Source organism: Rutidosis leptorrhynchoides, chromosome 8 (assembly GCF_046630445.1).
Source record: "Rutidosis leptorrhynchoides isolate AG116_Rl617_1_P2 chromosome 8, CSIRO_AGI_Rlap_v1, whole genome shotgun sequence".
Lineage (NCBI taxonomy): Eukaryota > Viridiplantae > Streptophyta > Magnoliopsida > Asterales > Asteraceae > Rutidosis > Rutidosis leptorrhynchoides.
The window spans coordinates 349,845,128-349,861,743 of NC_092340.1; the positions used below are offsets into that span (position 1 = coordinate 349,845,128).

At 36.6% G+C, this 16,616-nt stretch overlaps 1 protein-coding gene across 1 annotated transcript; it reads right to left on the bottom strand.

Moving 5' to 3' along the window:
- Positions 1–4,241: 4,241 nt before the first annotated feature.
- On the bottom strand, positions 4,242–5,223 carry LOC139864599 (uncharacterized mitochondrial protein AtMg00820-like). The gene is made up of 2 exons (XM_071853178.1): positions 4,768–5,223; positions 4,242–4,253 (listed from the first exon to the last, which is right to left on the bottom strand). Exons 1-2 carry the CDS (start codon positions 5,221–5,223, stop codon positions 4,242–4,244), a joined length of 468 nt encoding a protein of 155 aa, XP_071709279.1.
- Positions 5,224–16,616: the final 11,393 nt, after the last annotated feature.

Sequence of the window (16,616 nt, forward strand, 5' to 3'; positions counted from 1 at the left end):
TGTACACATTTTATTATACACCTATTTTGCAGTCCTGCCACCATACCACCACCATTAACCTCCTGCCATCAACACCAACAACCTCCTGCCACCACCACCGTCACCACCAGTGAACACCATACAACCACCGTCATCCAAGGACCTCACACCGCCACCATCATCCGGCCACCGTCGGTGAAACCACCAACAGGGTAGTAGTCCACATCAGTCATCATAAGACGGATACCAGACCCAGCATATCTTCGGCGGTCACCACCAACAGGGTGGTGAACTACCATAAGCCGTCGATAATGAAAAACCAAGAGGAATCTGGCACCGGAAAAGGAAAAGGAAAGCTGACCAAAGAAGACCCGAACAACCATAGTCAAAAACCACCATGAGAACGACGGTGGCTAATAGCTATAGCTGTCGGAGGAAAACTCCGGCTACCTATAAAAGGCATCAACCATCGCCGGAGCAACAAAATATAAAAAAGTTGGACCACTGGCAAGATGGCGGTGGCCGGAGATGGATGCAACGCCAGGAACATCAACAGGAACGAGAAGATCGAAGAGAAGATGGATGACGACGGCACAATAAAGGTAGAAAAAAGCTTCTATGGTATCAAGAAAGAGAAGTTTAAGAGAAATGGAGAGCGATTGAGTGTGTTAATATGTTGAATACATTTATGTGGCCAGAAACAGCAAATCAGGAAGGTGAAGAATGATGAATGAAGATAACGACTGAGAAGCAAAAGGTTTCTAGGATTTGTTTTGTATTTTGTATGGAGAGTGTTTCTATTATTTTTTATAATGCAGGTGTGACTAGCTTTTTAATCCTAACTGAATAGTCCTCCATCTTAATAGTCCCTCCATCTTATTTCTATTAGACTACTCCTAACCATGCATGTGATGCAAAACACAAATAATGTACTTTTTGGTGATATGACAAAGTCAGGAAGTGAAGTTTTCTAAATGGGAGTGTCGAATTTGAGTGTTAAATTTGTGATGGGTGATGTGGTAAAATATTATTGATAGTTGGGTATAATTTGGCTGAAAAAAATTTGACACACCTTTTTGTTCCATCAAATTTCCAACTTACGCCTGGGGCGTCAAATTTTGACGCCTCGTGCGTCAGTAGGGATGGCACCCGCGGGCGACATTTCCCGAGCCTAAGCGTATATCATGGTCAACATTTCCTTGATCTGCAAACTCAGGATATCCCTCCGACCCTTTTACCTTTCCCAGTGGAGGAGCTTGAAAATCTTAGTTAGGGGGGCGAAAATCGTCTTCACATAGATATATATTACCACTTAAATCAGATGATATTCTTTCATTAGAACTTTAATAGACTACATAAAATACGCATACAAATACCAATGTCTAAAAAAAATGTTGAGTTAAATATGTACAAAGAAAGCCAGTTTTAATAAATAGATTAGTTTTTATGGGATAATTAAGCATTAGACTATTATCATATATTAATACGTTAGCACGATGCAAGTATAAGAAAGGGAAAATAATAAAGAATGAAGATTAGTGCTTTTTTTTTGAAAAGCGGATTAGTTAGTGCTTGAATATTGGGCTGTGTCATAAAATTAAATGTAGGGTTCTACCAACCGAGTGACTGACCTTGTGTTTTCATATAGGTTTTTAAGCGGTACTACAAAAATTCATCTAGTTTTCATATTTAGTAAAACTACAAACAAATTCCCAGCAGGGGCAACCACCACCTCCAACTATAAGGAAGTTCCGCCCCTGGTCCTTTCCACAATTAGGACTGTTAATTCAAAAACAAACTACTATCCTTTTACCCGGTCAATTTAGTCAAAGATAATTACACCCTTAGAATTCGATTCGTTAAACCATTTAAAAATATGACCCTAGGTCAGCTTACGCTTTCTACTTTCAGAAGTTGAAAAGAAGATTTAGGCCCCGATGTTACAAATACAATATCAGTTACTACCCTTTCGGGACTCTCTTTGTCAACCTCGTTACACGACAAAATAAATCGATTTTTCTGGCGATATCAATCCCACAGTGTGATTGATATGTATCATGATTTAAAGTTGAAGGCTTTGAAAAGAGGTTAGTCGGATCATATACCTAATCTTCTTAGACGGGTTAAGATTGATTTTGGTCCAACTCTGTTTAAATTTTTCCACTCATGGTTAATGTATGATGGCCTCGAAGAGGTTGTGAAATCAATTTTTGTATCGACTGATTTTGAAAATTAAAGTTGGTTTTAAAGTAAAGATCAAGTCTCGGGTTAAAGATAAGAAGGCTACCGATATGGTTCGCTCAACTCAGATTGAATGAAATAGAAGCGTTACTTGAAGGTGGTCTGGCAATTGATGTACACCTAAATGAAAGTCTATGTTTGTTTCAGGAACTACAATCAGTAACTAAACTTGAGGAGATGGATACATATTAAAGAGCGACGATAAAGTGGAATGTGGAAGGCGTTGAAGATACAAGTTTTTTTTTCATATGTTAATAAATCATCGAAGAAGGCATCAAAATGTACGTGGAATAATGGTTGATGGTGATTGAATCACACTGTTAAATTTATTGTTTGTTTAGATTTATAAATGTGAAAATTAGTTTTGTTTTAGTGGTGATAAAATAGTGATGAGTGGTAATTAATGTTATGAGGGGATATGTTTTTTTAAAGCAGAAAATACGAGAATAGTTGTATAAGAAGCGAATGAACTTTTATTGATGTGTTGTGTGTTGTGTGTTATGTACATTTTGCAAGACCACTAGCCTATTTATAGGTTCAATATGTCGGCTAGATCATTCTAGCAATTCTTGATATTTTTGACTAACTAATTCTCTAGCAATTTCTAGTTACTACTACTTAAATATCTACTATTAAATATCTAATTCAATTTACTAATTCTAGACTAATCTATATTAATCTAGAAAAACATTATAATATTTTAACACTCCTCCTTAATGTTTTTCGAGGTTACTCCGAGCATGTTGCGTAAGAATTCGAACTTTGGTCTTGGTAGTGCTTTAGTGAAAATATCTGCAATCCGCTCTTCGGTCTTGCAGTATTGTAATTCAATATCTTTCTTGGTCGAGACTTCTCGTAGAAAGTGATATTTGATATCAATATGTTTTGTTCTTCCATGAAATACGGGATTCTTAGCCATTGCAATTGCAGACTTGTTGTCGCATAATATTTTTGTAGCGCCGTCTTGTTTTTCGCCCATGTCTTCTAGAATTTTTTTTTTTTTTTTTTTGGTAAAGGGTAAATATTTACCCTGTGAAATTTTATAAAACAACAAATGAAAAGCACAAAACAATTTAGCAACATCACACTAAACTAACAGCGTGGCCAAAGCCAACACCCAAAGCCAAAACAACTATAACATCACTACAAAAAGCAAAACAAAACAACCAAAATTATGGGATCTTCCACTTGTCTTTCATATGCTTTGCTTGATCGGTGTCCTTCCACTTGATCGATAGAAGCTTCAACCTCACCGTCGACATAATCACTTTAACCAGCTTTTCATGATTCCGTTTTCCACTTTTGAAAAATCTACAATTCCGCTCTTGCCAAATGAAGTAAATAGCCGCTGAAAATAACAATTTCGCTACGATACATTTCGCTGAATTTCTTGTAGCAGTTGGTAATATAGCAACCAAAAAGTCTTTCCAGCAAGAACCTGTAATATCATATTCGATATGGCTTCTCACCACATCCCACACCTTAGCCGAGAATGGACAAGAGAAAAATAAATTATTATGAGAATCAGGTTCCACCTCGCAAAGAGGGCAAACCAACGGATCTGGTGTCTTCTAGAATTCTTCTTAACCAAATCGCTTGATTAGCTGAGTTAGCGGCAGCGACGTACTCGGCTTCAGCTGACGATTGTGCCACCGTTTCTTGCTTCTTTGATGCCCATGAGAAGACACCAGATCCAAGTGAGAATGTGTATCCAGAAGTACTTCTCATGTCATCCACCGATCCGGTCCAATCACTGTCAGTGTATCCATGAAGCTTCGAGTCTATAGTGGGCGTGTACCATATTCCATACTCCATGGTACCTTGCAAATATCTTAATATTCTTTTAGCAGCTCCATAATGTATTTGAGTAGGGTTTTGCATGTACCTGGATAGTAGACTGGTTGCGTACATAATATCTGGCCTTGTTGCTGTCAGATAAAGTAGGCTTCCAATGAGACTTCTGAATCTTGAAGCGGCTGCTTTCTCTGATCCATCTTCTTTTCTCATCTTCTCGTTGACAACTAGTGGTGTGGCTATGATTTTACAACCGTATAGTTTAAACTTTTTCAGGAGATTTTTCGTGTATTTCTTTTGGCATATGAAGATGCCTTCATTTTCTTGACTAACTTCGATGCCAAGAAAATAGCGCATCACTCCAAGGTCGCTCATCTCGAACGTTTTCATCATGTCTTCTTTAAATTCTTGTATCATTCTCTCATTGTTTCCCGTATATATAAGATCATCGACATACAAGGAAATAATGAGAGTGTCAGAGTTACCTTGAGTTTTGATGTAGAGTGTGGGCTCACTTTGACTCCTCCTGAATCCTGAACTTGTGAAATAGCTGTCAATGCGGCTATACCATGCGTGTGGCGCTTGTTTTAGTCCATATAAAGCTTTCTTTAGCTTTAGAACTTGATCTTCTTTTCCTTTTTGAACGAACCCTTGTAGTTGCTCCACGTATATTTCTTCTTCGAGAAACCCGTTAAGAAAGGCTGATTTCACATCTAGTTGGTGAATCTTCCACCTTCGTTGAGCTGCTAGTGCCACAAGTGCTCTTATAGTATCCAGTCGTGCTACATGTGAGAAAGTTTCATTGTACTCGACTCCTGGCTGTTGTGAGTAGCCTTTTGCAACTAGCCTTGCTTTATATTTTTGTATAGAATCGTCAGGGTTGAGCTTTGTTTTGTAAACCCACTTAACTCCAATTATTTCTTTGTCTTTGGGATGATCCACTAATTCCCACGTGTTGTTTTTCTCGATCATTCGGATTTCTTCGTTCATAGCAGTCACCCACTTTTCATCTTTGGCTGCATCTTCATATCTTTCAGGTTCTATAGTTGTGAAGTTGCAGGTCTCGTATACTTCTGTTAACTTTTTGACTCTTCCAGGTGTTGACTCTGAACTTGACTCGTCTTGCGCCAAAGGTATTGTTGCTGACGGAGAAGTTGGCGTAGCAGGGCTCGTTTCTCCAGTACTTTCATCGTGTTCAGAATGCTCCATTTGTAGTGGTTGTTGAGCTAGATTTTCTATAGATATCCGCGGCAGATATGTTTGTTTTTCAACTTTATCCTTCTCCCAGTTCCAAGAAGCGTCTTCGTCAAACTCCACGTCCCGGCCGATCACGATGTTATTGGTCTTTAGGTTATAGACTCGGTATCCTTTTGACTGTGTGCTATAGCCCAAAAATATTCCCTTTTCTGATTTTTCTTGGAGTTTGTGACGTTTCTCCTTTGGAATATGGATGTAGCAGATAGATCCAAATACTCGTAAATGTTTTGTCGACGGTTTCCTTCCACTCCATGCCTCTATCGAAGTCTTGTTTTTGTAGTGACCCGAACTTTTCCATGTTTATATATATTAATTGAGATTGATATTTACATGACTAAATGTTTCCAACGTGTTAAGCAATCAAACTTGTTAAGACTTGATTAAATGAAATAAGTTTCATATAGACAATTGATCACCCAAGTTGACCGGCGATTCACGAACGTTACAAATTTGTAAAAACTACATGTTGTGGTATATCTAGACATATATATATGGTTGACATGAGATTATGATGAGTAAGTATCTCACTAAGTATATTAACAATGTGTGATATACATAAGAAATGAGATTACTAAGTTAAGAAACTCGAAATGATATATATAACGATTATCGTTATGATAAAGTCTACTAAATACATATGTATCATATTAAGATATTGATACACTATATTTAACATGATAAAATGATATTTAAATATATCATTAAGTGTGTTAACAATGAACTACATATGTAAAAACAAGACTACTAACTCAAGAATTACGAAACGAGACTTATATGTAACGATTATCGTTGTAACGATATTTTAATGTATATATCATATTAAAAGATATTCATACATCATAATATCATGATAACATAATAATTTAACATCTCATTTGATATAATAAACATTGGGTTAACAACATTAATTGAGATCGTTAACTTAAAGGTTTCAAAACAACACTTACATGTAACGACTAACGAAGACTTAACGACTCCATTAGAATGTATATACATGTTGTGTTTTGATATGTATTCTTACACTTTTGAAAGACTTCAAGACACATATCAAAGTACTTCTACTTAACAAAAATGCTTAAATTACATCCTCGTTCAGTTTCATCAACAATTCTACTCGTATGCACCTGTATTCGTACTCATACAATACACAGCTTTTAGATGTATGTACTATTAGTATATACACTCCAATGATCAGCTCTTAGCAGCCCATGTGAGTCACCTAACACATGTGGGAACCATCATTTGGCAACTAGCATGAAATATCTCATAAAATTACAAAAATATTAGTAATCATTCATGACTTATTTAGATGAAAACAAAATTACATATCCTTTATATCTAATCCATATACCAACGACCAAAAACACCGACAAACACTTTCATTCTTCAATTTTCTTCATCTAATTGATCTCTCTCAAGTTCCATCTTCAAGTTCTAAGTGTTCTTCATAAATTCCATAAGTATAGTTTCATAAAAATCAAGAATACTTCCAAGTTTGCAAGTCTACTTCCAAGCTTTCTAATCCATTCCAAGTAATCATCTAAGATCAAGGAACCTTTGTTATTTACAGTAGGTTATCTTTCTAATTCAAGGTAATATTCATATTCAAACTTTGATTCAATTTCTACAACTATAACAATCTTATTTCGAGTGAAAATCTTACTTGAACTATTTTCGCGTCATGATTCTGTTTCAAGAACTTTCAAGCCATCCAAGGATCTTTTGAAGCTATATCCATTTTTCTCATTTCCAGTGGTTTTATCCAGAAAACTTGAGGTAGTAATGATGTTCATAACATCATTCGATTCATACATATAAAGCTATCTTATTCGAAGGTTTAAACTTGTAATCACTAGAACATAGTTTAGTTAATTCTAAACTTGTTCGCAAACAAAAGTTAATCCTTCTAACTTGAATTTTAAAATCAACTAAACACATGTTCTATATCTATATGATATGCTAACTTAATGATTTAAAACCTGGAAACACGATGAACACCATAAAATCGGATATACGCAGTCGTAGTGAAACCGGGGGCTGTTTTGGTTTGGATAATTAAAAACTATGATAAACTCTGATTTAAAAGTTGTTCTTCTGGGAAAATGGTTTTTCATATGAATACGAAACTATATCCAAAAATCTTGGTTAAACTCAAAGTGAAAGTATGTTTTTCAAAATGGTCATCAAGATGTCGTTCTTTCGACGGAAATGACTACCTCTTTAGTAATTGACATGTAACTTAAATTTCCGACTATAAACCTATACTTTTTCTGATTGGATTCTTAAATTAGAGTTCAATATGAAACCATAGCAATTTGATTCACTCAAAACGGATTTAAAATGAAGAATTTATGGGTAAAACAAGATTGGATATTTTTGATCTTTTTAGCTACGGGAAATGTTTAACAAATCTGTACAAATCATATCCTAGCTAACTTATATTGTATTATACATGTATTCTAATATATTATGTAATCTTGGGATACCATAGACACGTATGCAAATGTTTTGACATATCATATCGACCCATGTATATATATTATTTGGAACAACCATAGACACTCTATATGCAGTAATGTTGGAGTTAGCTATACAGGGTTGAGGTTGATTCCAAAAATATATATACTTTGAGTTGTGATCTAGCCTGAGACGTGTATACACTGGGTCGTGAATTGATTCAAGGTAATATATATCGATTTATTTCTGTACATCTAACTGTGGACAACTAGTTGTAGGTTACTAACGAGGACAGCTGACTTAATACACTCAAATCTTTAAAACATAATAAAAATGGTTGTAATTATATTTTGATCATACTTTGATATATATGTACATATTTGTATAGGTTCGTGAATCGATTCGCTGCCAAGTCTTATTTTCGAGGAAGGAAATATCTGTGAAAGTCAGTTATAGTCCCACTTTTAAAATCTAATATTTTTGGGATGAGAATACATGCAGGTTTTATAAATGATTTACAAAATAGACACAAGTACGTGAAACTACATTCTATGGTTGAATTATCGAAATCGAATATGCCCCTTTTTATTAAGTCTGGTAATCTAAGAATTAGGGAACAGACACCCTAATTGACGCGAATCCTAAAGATAGATCTATTGGGCCTAACAAACCACATCTAAAGTACCGGATGCTTTAGTACTTCGAAATTTATATCATATCCGAAGGGTGTCCCGGAATGATGGAGATATTCTTATATTTGCATCTTGTTAATGTCGGTTACCAGGTATTCACCATATGAATGATTTTTATCTCTATGTATGGGATGTGTATTGAAATATGAAATCTTGTGGTCTATTGTTACGATTTGATATATATAGGTTAAACCTATAACTCACCAACATTTTTGTTGAAATTTAAAGCATGTTTATTCTTAGGTGAATATTAAGAGCTTCTGCTGTTGCATACTAAAATAAGGACAAGATTTGGAGTCCATGTTTGTATGATATTGTGTAAAAACTGCATTCAAGAAATATATGTCGATGTAATATATTTCTATTGTAAACTATTATGTAATGGTCGTGTGTAAACAGTATATTTTAGATTATCATTATTTGATAATCTACATAATGTTTTTAAAACCTTTATTGATAAAATAAAGGTTATGGTTGTTTTAAAAATGAATGCAGTCTTTGAAAAACGTCTCATATAGAGGTCAAAACCTCGCAACGAAATCAATTAATATGGAACGTTTATAATCAATATGAACGGGACATTTTAGTTTTCGACAACTTTCGTTGGACATCGATTTAATATATATACAGCTGTGTATACAGCTTCAGCCCAAAAACTGTTTGGAAGGCCTTTTTCATGTATCATCGTTTTGACCATTTTCATTACAGTTCTATTTTTACGTTCAGATACGCCATTTTGTTCAGGGGCGTAATGTAACAACCCTGCTTTTTTCGTTACTTCCTTTAACCTTCCGTTAGTTTATTTAACGACAATTATTTAACTTTTGTGCGTTTACGTGTAATAAATGCATATTTGATCTTTGGAGGGTTACAATAATTAATATGGGTTGATATTAATTCAAATAAATATTTCAGATAATGAAATACGATAAAAACGATACGATTTTGATAACTACTTTTTGAGCAACGAAACGTTCGGGTTTATTTTAATAATTAATTTATTAATTATTAACTTTTTAAAAATAATTAATTTATTGGATTTTTTAATAAATTAACGTTTGGTTGCGTTTAACATTCAGTTTAGCGCTCCGGGCCTTCGGTACGACTAAACGACACTTGAAACGAGCCACGATTACACGGAATTGCAAAACACGAGCTCGGGAGTACCCCATGGGGCCCAATCGGCCGAAACCTCACTCCCCACCCCTTTTTAATTTAAAAATTGCAACTTGAAGGACTTAGGTGTAAATTAGGAGAATTAGGACTTAATATATATACTTAGTAATACCCTAACTACACAAATCCTTCCCCATTTTATTTTTTTTGGTCGACATCTGCTCTCCCCCTCCTTTCCTCTGCTGCCGTCGACCACCACACACCCACCCACACTCAATTTTTATTTTTTGATCAAACCTCAAGAATAAACGACGTGATTCGCGTTATCCTCTACGTATTGGTGTGCTTTAATTCTTGATCTAAGGTATATTTACATGAACCCTAATATTAAAAAACTGATTTTTAAAAAAGTTTCATAGTTATGTTGTCAATTGCTCAAGTCTATACGCGTACGTGTTAATTGTAATCGTTATATTGATTGTTTGATTCGTTAGGGTTTAAAAACGAATTTGTTTATGCATGATCAGAAAAATTAAGTTTTTCAAATGTTAATTATTATGTTATATTCAGATTCCTTGCGAAAAACTATTGAGTTTAGGCTTTGGATTCGCTTGATTTCGTTTCCGGATGATCAAGTTATGCTTAATTGAAATTAACGTTGTGTTTTCGTGATTGATCAGAAATCTGGATTTGATAGACCACGAATTGGCATGTGAAACTTATACCACTAGAAATATAATTTAAATAAAACTCAATTTAGACTAGGATATCATCTCGTTTGCTTATGTATAACTCGAGATATGCTTGAATTAGTGTAAAAGTAGTTTTATACAGCACTTGCAGGGAAATAACCTTGTATGATAAAATGTGGTAACTTCTGTGATTAAATCTTTGCATATTTGAAATTTACACAAAAATTACTTCACCTTTTATGTATATATAATAGGCTAATTGTATCTAGATCTTCGGATAATCGCGTGCGAATGTGACTAGCTAAACTAGAATCGAATCTGTAAATTGCTCTATGTTTTATACTCTGTGGATTGTGTTTATTGAATGAGCATGTAAGCTTATGGAATATGAATTTTAACATGATATTTGACTTATTGTTAGTTTATGCCAATCTCTTAAACCTTATGCATTGGGCACAATAGAGCCGTACTTTATGTGGATTCTGATTTGAGCTAAAACACTGAACATTCAACTTGCATGAATAAAGTGTAAAAATTGGCTAAACAAAATTTGCTAGATTTTTGATATGTGTTACTTTGACTTGTCCTTGAACTATAACCACTGGTCTTGTATCAATTTCATGTCCCTAACTCCGGTTATAGCCAAAACGAAATCAGTGCGCGGTCAGAAACTGACTGGGCAAACCCCAAATGTACCCCTTCTGATTCCTGACTTTTAATTATCGTATGAGTCCCTGTACGGACTTTTTGGAATCAATTTTAAGTATATTTATGATCTGGAGTTTTCCATGTTTACGTGAATTTTGTACTATGAGATATTGTGCTAAGTATGCTACGTGTTCATGAACTTTGTGCACAACGATAAACTGAAATTGTGAAAATAATCATTCATGACCTGAAACGTATTGTTTGACTTAGGTTTGACATGTTGACCAACATTTGACATGAACCTATTGATGTTGACTTTAGTTGACTACTTTGACCAAGTTTGACTTTCGGTTTGACTTCGGTTGACTTTGTTTGACTTGCATGATATAGTTGACTTTTACTTGGAAACACGTCGAGTTGAGAAATAAGACAACTTATACTATGAAACTACCCTTATTTAAGATACATATATTGACCAACCTAAATACGTATACCTAGGTTGCATTATTCAGCTGTAAACCGTACGAGTTTTATCTGTCATTCAAGCTTATTCAAAGGTGAGTCTACAGTCCCACTTTTTACATGTTTTCAGGGATGAGAATACACGCTGTTATACTTACTTTATCAAATGCTTTTGTATTGACATGAGTACTATATATGCATATTGAGTTTCTTCAAAAAGCCTCTAGCTTGAATACTTTTAATACCATCGGTGTAAGCACAATTTAGATGGACGAATCCGGTAGGTTGACAACCTCACCCGCTATAATAACTGTGGTGCATTTAATTTGAACATTAGATACACTCGAACAAGTGTATAACATTTTAGGAGGTAAAGGCGGGTATAGTGGCTTCTATACTCTGGTCATTGCTAGTATTCAAGTGCTCATATTATGCAAACGTTTTTACGACTTGGTGTTGTACTTGTAAAATCTCGTGGTCAAGGAAAGTAAACTATTTTTCTGATAACTGTTTTTCAGATACTGTTACTTAACTTTAAACCTATAGATTCACCAACATTATTTGTTGACCTGTTTTTGCGTGTTTTTATTCTCAGGTCCTTAAGAGGTAGGCTTCGGCTGTGTTTGCTGCATGTCTGGCCGTGGAGTCAGCATTTGATTTAATGAACATTATTTACTCTCGCATTTAAAACTTTTATAACTGTTTAAATACTGTTGGCTTGTGGTTACGATCACAACAGTGTTTCTATTTTGGGATTATTGACTTATGTTTTTGAAAGTCAACTTTTAAATAAAATTAAATGCGATTGCTTTAAACGTTTCATATAGAGGGCGTAACTATTAACTGTGGGACCTGGATTAACGCGCCGTCAGATGAAAATTTGGCAGGGTATTAAAGTTGGTATCAGAGCTAACGGTTCGTAGGGAAACTAGGACTTGCATTAGAGTGTCTGATATGGTCATTAGGACACCTTGATGAGTCTAGACTACGACCAGGACTTAGTCATTACATGAGTACTTTGTGACTAACGTTATTTACTTGGCTAATCTGTTCGTATGTGTTCTTGCATTATGAGCTAGATGTCACAGGATTCAGGAAACAGTAGCAACGACTCAAGTGTGGCTGAGGTGAATGCACCTGCTCCTGCCCCAGCACCAGCACCTGCTCCGCATCAGATACCCAATCATCCCGTGAACCTTTATGCTTTGGATTTGATTCACACTAATCGCAACAGGGATGTAGTTGATCGTGTTAACGCTTTGAATGATATTGCTAGGACATACCCGCACCCCGATGATCTTGATAGATTAGACGAAAGGGTCACAGGTATAAATACTTATACGTATGAGGCTGAAGCGAGGTTCGTTGAGATGACGAGGTTGATAGCAACCTTGACTGCCAGGGTTGCTGCGTTGGAGGCGGAACGTGATAGGTCGAGGAATGATCGACCTGCCTCCCGTACCCGACAGAAGAGAAAGTGAAGGGTCATTGACCATGAGCTTCTTTTACTTTTCATCCACCATCCTTTCTTTAATTGGTTATATAAAACTTACCGAGTATTATAAACCGGGCTACTAGAACATTATGTTTATTGTTTGGGTTACTACTTTTGGAATTTGGTTTATCACTTTTGGATTTTATTTATAATAATGGTGGATTATGCTATTAATAACTATTATCTTTTATTGCATGCGGTACTATTCTTAGTTAGTAACATTGTATGATTTATGATGCTTGTGTTTTGTGATACTGCCATGATTACTATTAATGTTACTACTTAGTGTTACTACTACTGCTACTACTACATAACGCTAGTACCACTACTATCACCACTAGTGACACTACTAACACTACTAACACTACTATCACTACTAATACTACTTACACTACTTCTCACTACTAGCGAATCTTTTCGTACTATTATTTACTAGTCTTCAACACTCGTTGCTAGTATATTTTCATATATAGCGTTGTTTTGACACTGACCTAGTGTGTTTTCTGTGTTGAAGATGCCTCCGAAGGAATCAACCGCCGCTCAAATTATGAGAATGGTCGCCGAAGGTATCGCAGCCGAAAGAGAGAGAATTTAACAACGCTCGGAACAGTAATGATCGTGGTGGTTCGAGCAACACCAATGGGAACGACACTCAAGGCCGCAATGGATGTTCTTACAAAACATTCACTAGTTGCAACCCTCATTCTTTCAACGGAACTGAGGGACCAGTTGGTCTCACTAGATGGTTTGAGAAGCTTGAGTCGGTTTTTCGCATTAGTGGGTGTAATGATAATGACTGGGTAGGTTTTGCTACGGGCACACTGTTGGACAGTGCGCTCACCTGGTGGAACAATTATGCTCAATCCCTGGGTCAAGATCAAGCTTATGCCCTACCTTGGGACACTCTGAAGAAAAGAATGATAGAGGAGTATTGTTCAAGAAATGAGATTAAGAAAATGGAACACGAGTTCCGAGAGCTGAAGTTAGTAGGCAACGATCTCACCGCCTATAATAAGAGGTTCTTTAATCTGGCATTAATGTGTTCTGAAATGGTTACTCCCATAAGGCGTAAGGTGGAGCTGTACATCTAAGTTCTAAGTGAGAATATTCAAGGCGGGGTCACTACTTCCAAACCCACAAATGTGCAAGAAGCTATTGACATGGCTAGTTTGCTATTGGATCAGATCGCCCAGAGAGGGAAGGGTACTACAGTGAATGAGAATAAGTCAAACGATGGTAAGAGGAAGTGGAACGGTGGTCAGGACAAGAATTTTAATCAACAGCCGTTCAAGAAGCAAGATTCTTACCGCAACGACACTGGGATCACAGGAACTAACTCCGGGTATAAGGGCAAAAAGCCACAATGTCAGAAGTGTAGCAAGCATCACACTGGAAACTGTTCTATTCTAAATTGTGACCGTTGTAAGAAGTTTGGCCATTTGGCGAAGGATTGCAAGGTTAATCTCAACGGCAACAACAACAACACTGCAAGCAACGCGAACAATGCTAATAATGGTAAGAACTGTTATGGTTATGGACAGCCGGGTCATTTCAAGAAGGACTATCCTAAGAGCAACAATGGGAATGCTCGAGGCAGGGCATTCAACATCAATTCTGTGGAAGCTCGTGATGATTCGAAGTTAGTCACGGGTACATTTTCACTCGATGATCAACCTGTTTATGTTTTGTTTGATACTGGCGCTGATAGAAGTTTTATATCTAAGGATATTTTTCACGATGTTAAGAAACCTGTTTCTCCCTTAGATAACGTGTATTCCATAGAACTAGGGAATGGTAACTTGATGAGAGCCGATAATATTTATCGTGATTGTACCTTGATGTTAGAAAGTAAGCCTTTTAGCATTGATGTGATACCTATTAAACTAGGAAGTTTTGACCTTGCGGTTGGAATGGACTGGTTAGCTGATAACAAAGTCGAGGTGGTCTGTGACCTAAAGGCTATTCGTATTCCTATTGATGACGGTGAACCTATGATGATTTATGGTGAAAAGAATGGTTCACAATTACATCTCATTAACTGCTTGAAAGTTTAGAAGTATGTGAGAAAGGGATGTATCGCGTTTATGGCTCACGTAAGCTAGATTGTACCTGAAGAAAGGAGACCCGAAGACGTTCCTGTGGTTAAGGAATTTCTTGAAGTTTTTCTGGAGGAATTACCTAGTCTTCCACCTCACCGAGAAGTTGAGTTTCGGATAGACTTAGTGCCAGGAGCAGCACCGGTGGCTCGCGCACTGTACAGACTTGCACCCCCAGAACTTCAAGAGTTGTCTAGTCAATTGCAAGAGTTGTTAGACAAGGGATTTATTCGACCGAGTTCTTCACCTTGGGGAGCTCCAGTTTTGTTTGTTAAAAAGAAATATGGGTCGATGAGGTTGTGTATCGACTATAGAGAATTGAACAAGTTGACAATCAAGAATCGGTATCCACCACCGAGGATTGATGACTTATTTGATCAGCTACAGGGATCTAGTTGTTATTCAAAGATTGATTTGAGATCCGGGTATTACCAATTGAGAGTCAAAGAAACTGATGTCCCGAAGACAGCGTTTAGAACACGTTATGGACATTATGAGTTTATAGTGATGCCGTTTGGTTTGACGAACGCACCAGCAGTGTTCATGGATCTCATGAACCGTGTGTGTAAGCCATACCTAGATAAATTCGTCATTGTGTTTATTGATGATATATTGGTGTACTCCAAGAACAACGAAGAGCACGAACAGCATCTACGTTCGATTTTGACTATGCTTAGAGATGAGCAGTTGTATGCAAAGTTCTCTAAGTGTGACTTTTTGTTACCAGAAGTACAATTTCTTGGCCATATTGTAGGGGCCAATGGAATTCAAGTTGATCCAGCAAAGATTGAGTCGGTTAAGAATTGGGAAACTCCTAAGACGCCAACGCAGATTAGGAAAATTTTGGGTCTAGCTGGTTACCACCGGAGATTCATCGAAGGATTCTCTAAGATCGCCCGACCATTGACCGCGTTGACTCATAAGGGCAAGAAGTATGAGTGGTCGAAACCACAAGAGTCAGCATTTCAGTTGTTGAAAGAGAAGTTAACAACTACACCAGTATTGTCTCTACCCGAGGGAAGTGAAGATTTTGTTGTTTAATGTGATGCCTCACGTCAAGGAATGGGTTGCGTGCTTATGCAATGAAATAAGGTTATTGCTTATGGATCGCGTTAGTTAAAGATTCACGAGCAGAACTATACTACGCATGACCTTGAACTAGGAGCTGTTGTCTTTGTACTTAAAATGTGGAGACACTACCTGTATGGAACCAAGTTTACTATTTTCACCGACCATAAGAGTTTACAGCACATATTCGATCAGAAACAACTCAACATGCGACAACGACGTTGAATGGAACTACTTAATGATTATAACTGCGAACTTCAATACCATTCGAGCAAGGCGAATGTTATGGCGGATGCTTTAAGCAGAAAAGAGCGAGAGAGACCTCTTAGGGTTAAAGCTCTTAACATAGTCTTCCGTACGAATCTCACATCACAAATCCGCGAAGCACAACAAGAAGTGGTGAAACAAGAAAATGTCGATGTTGAATTTCTCAGCGGAATGGATAAGAAATTTGACATCAAGGAGGATGGAACACGGTACTTTGAAAATCGAATCTGGGTACCAAAATTTGGGGGATTGAGAGAACTAGTGTTGGAGGAAGCACACAAGTCAAGGTACTCAATTCATCCGGGATCAGATAAAATGTACCAGGATTTGAAGGCATTCTATTGGTGGCCAA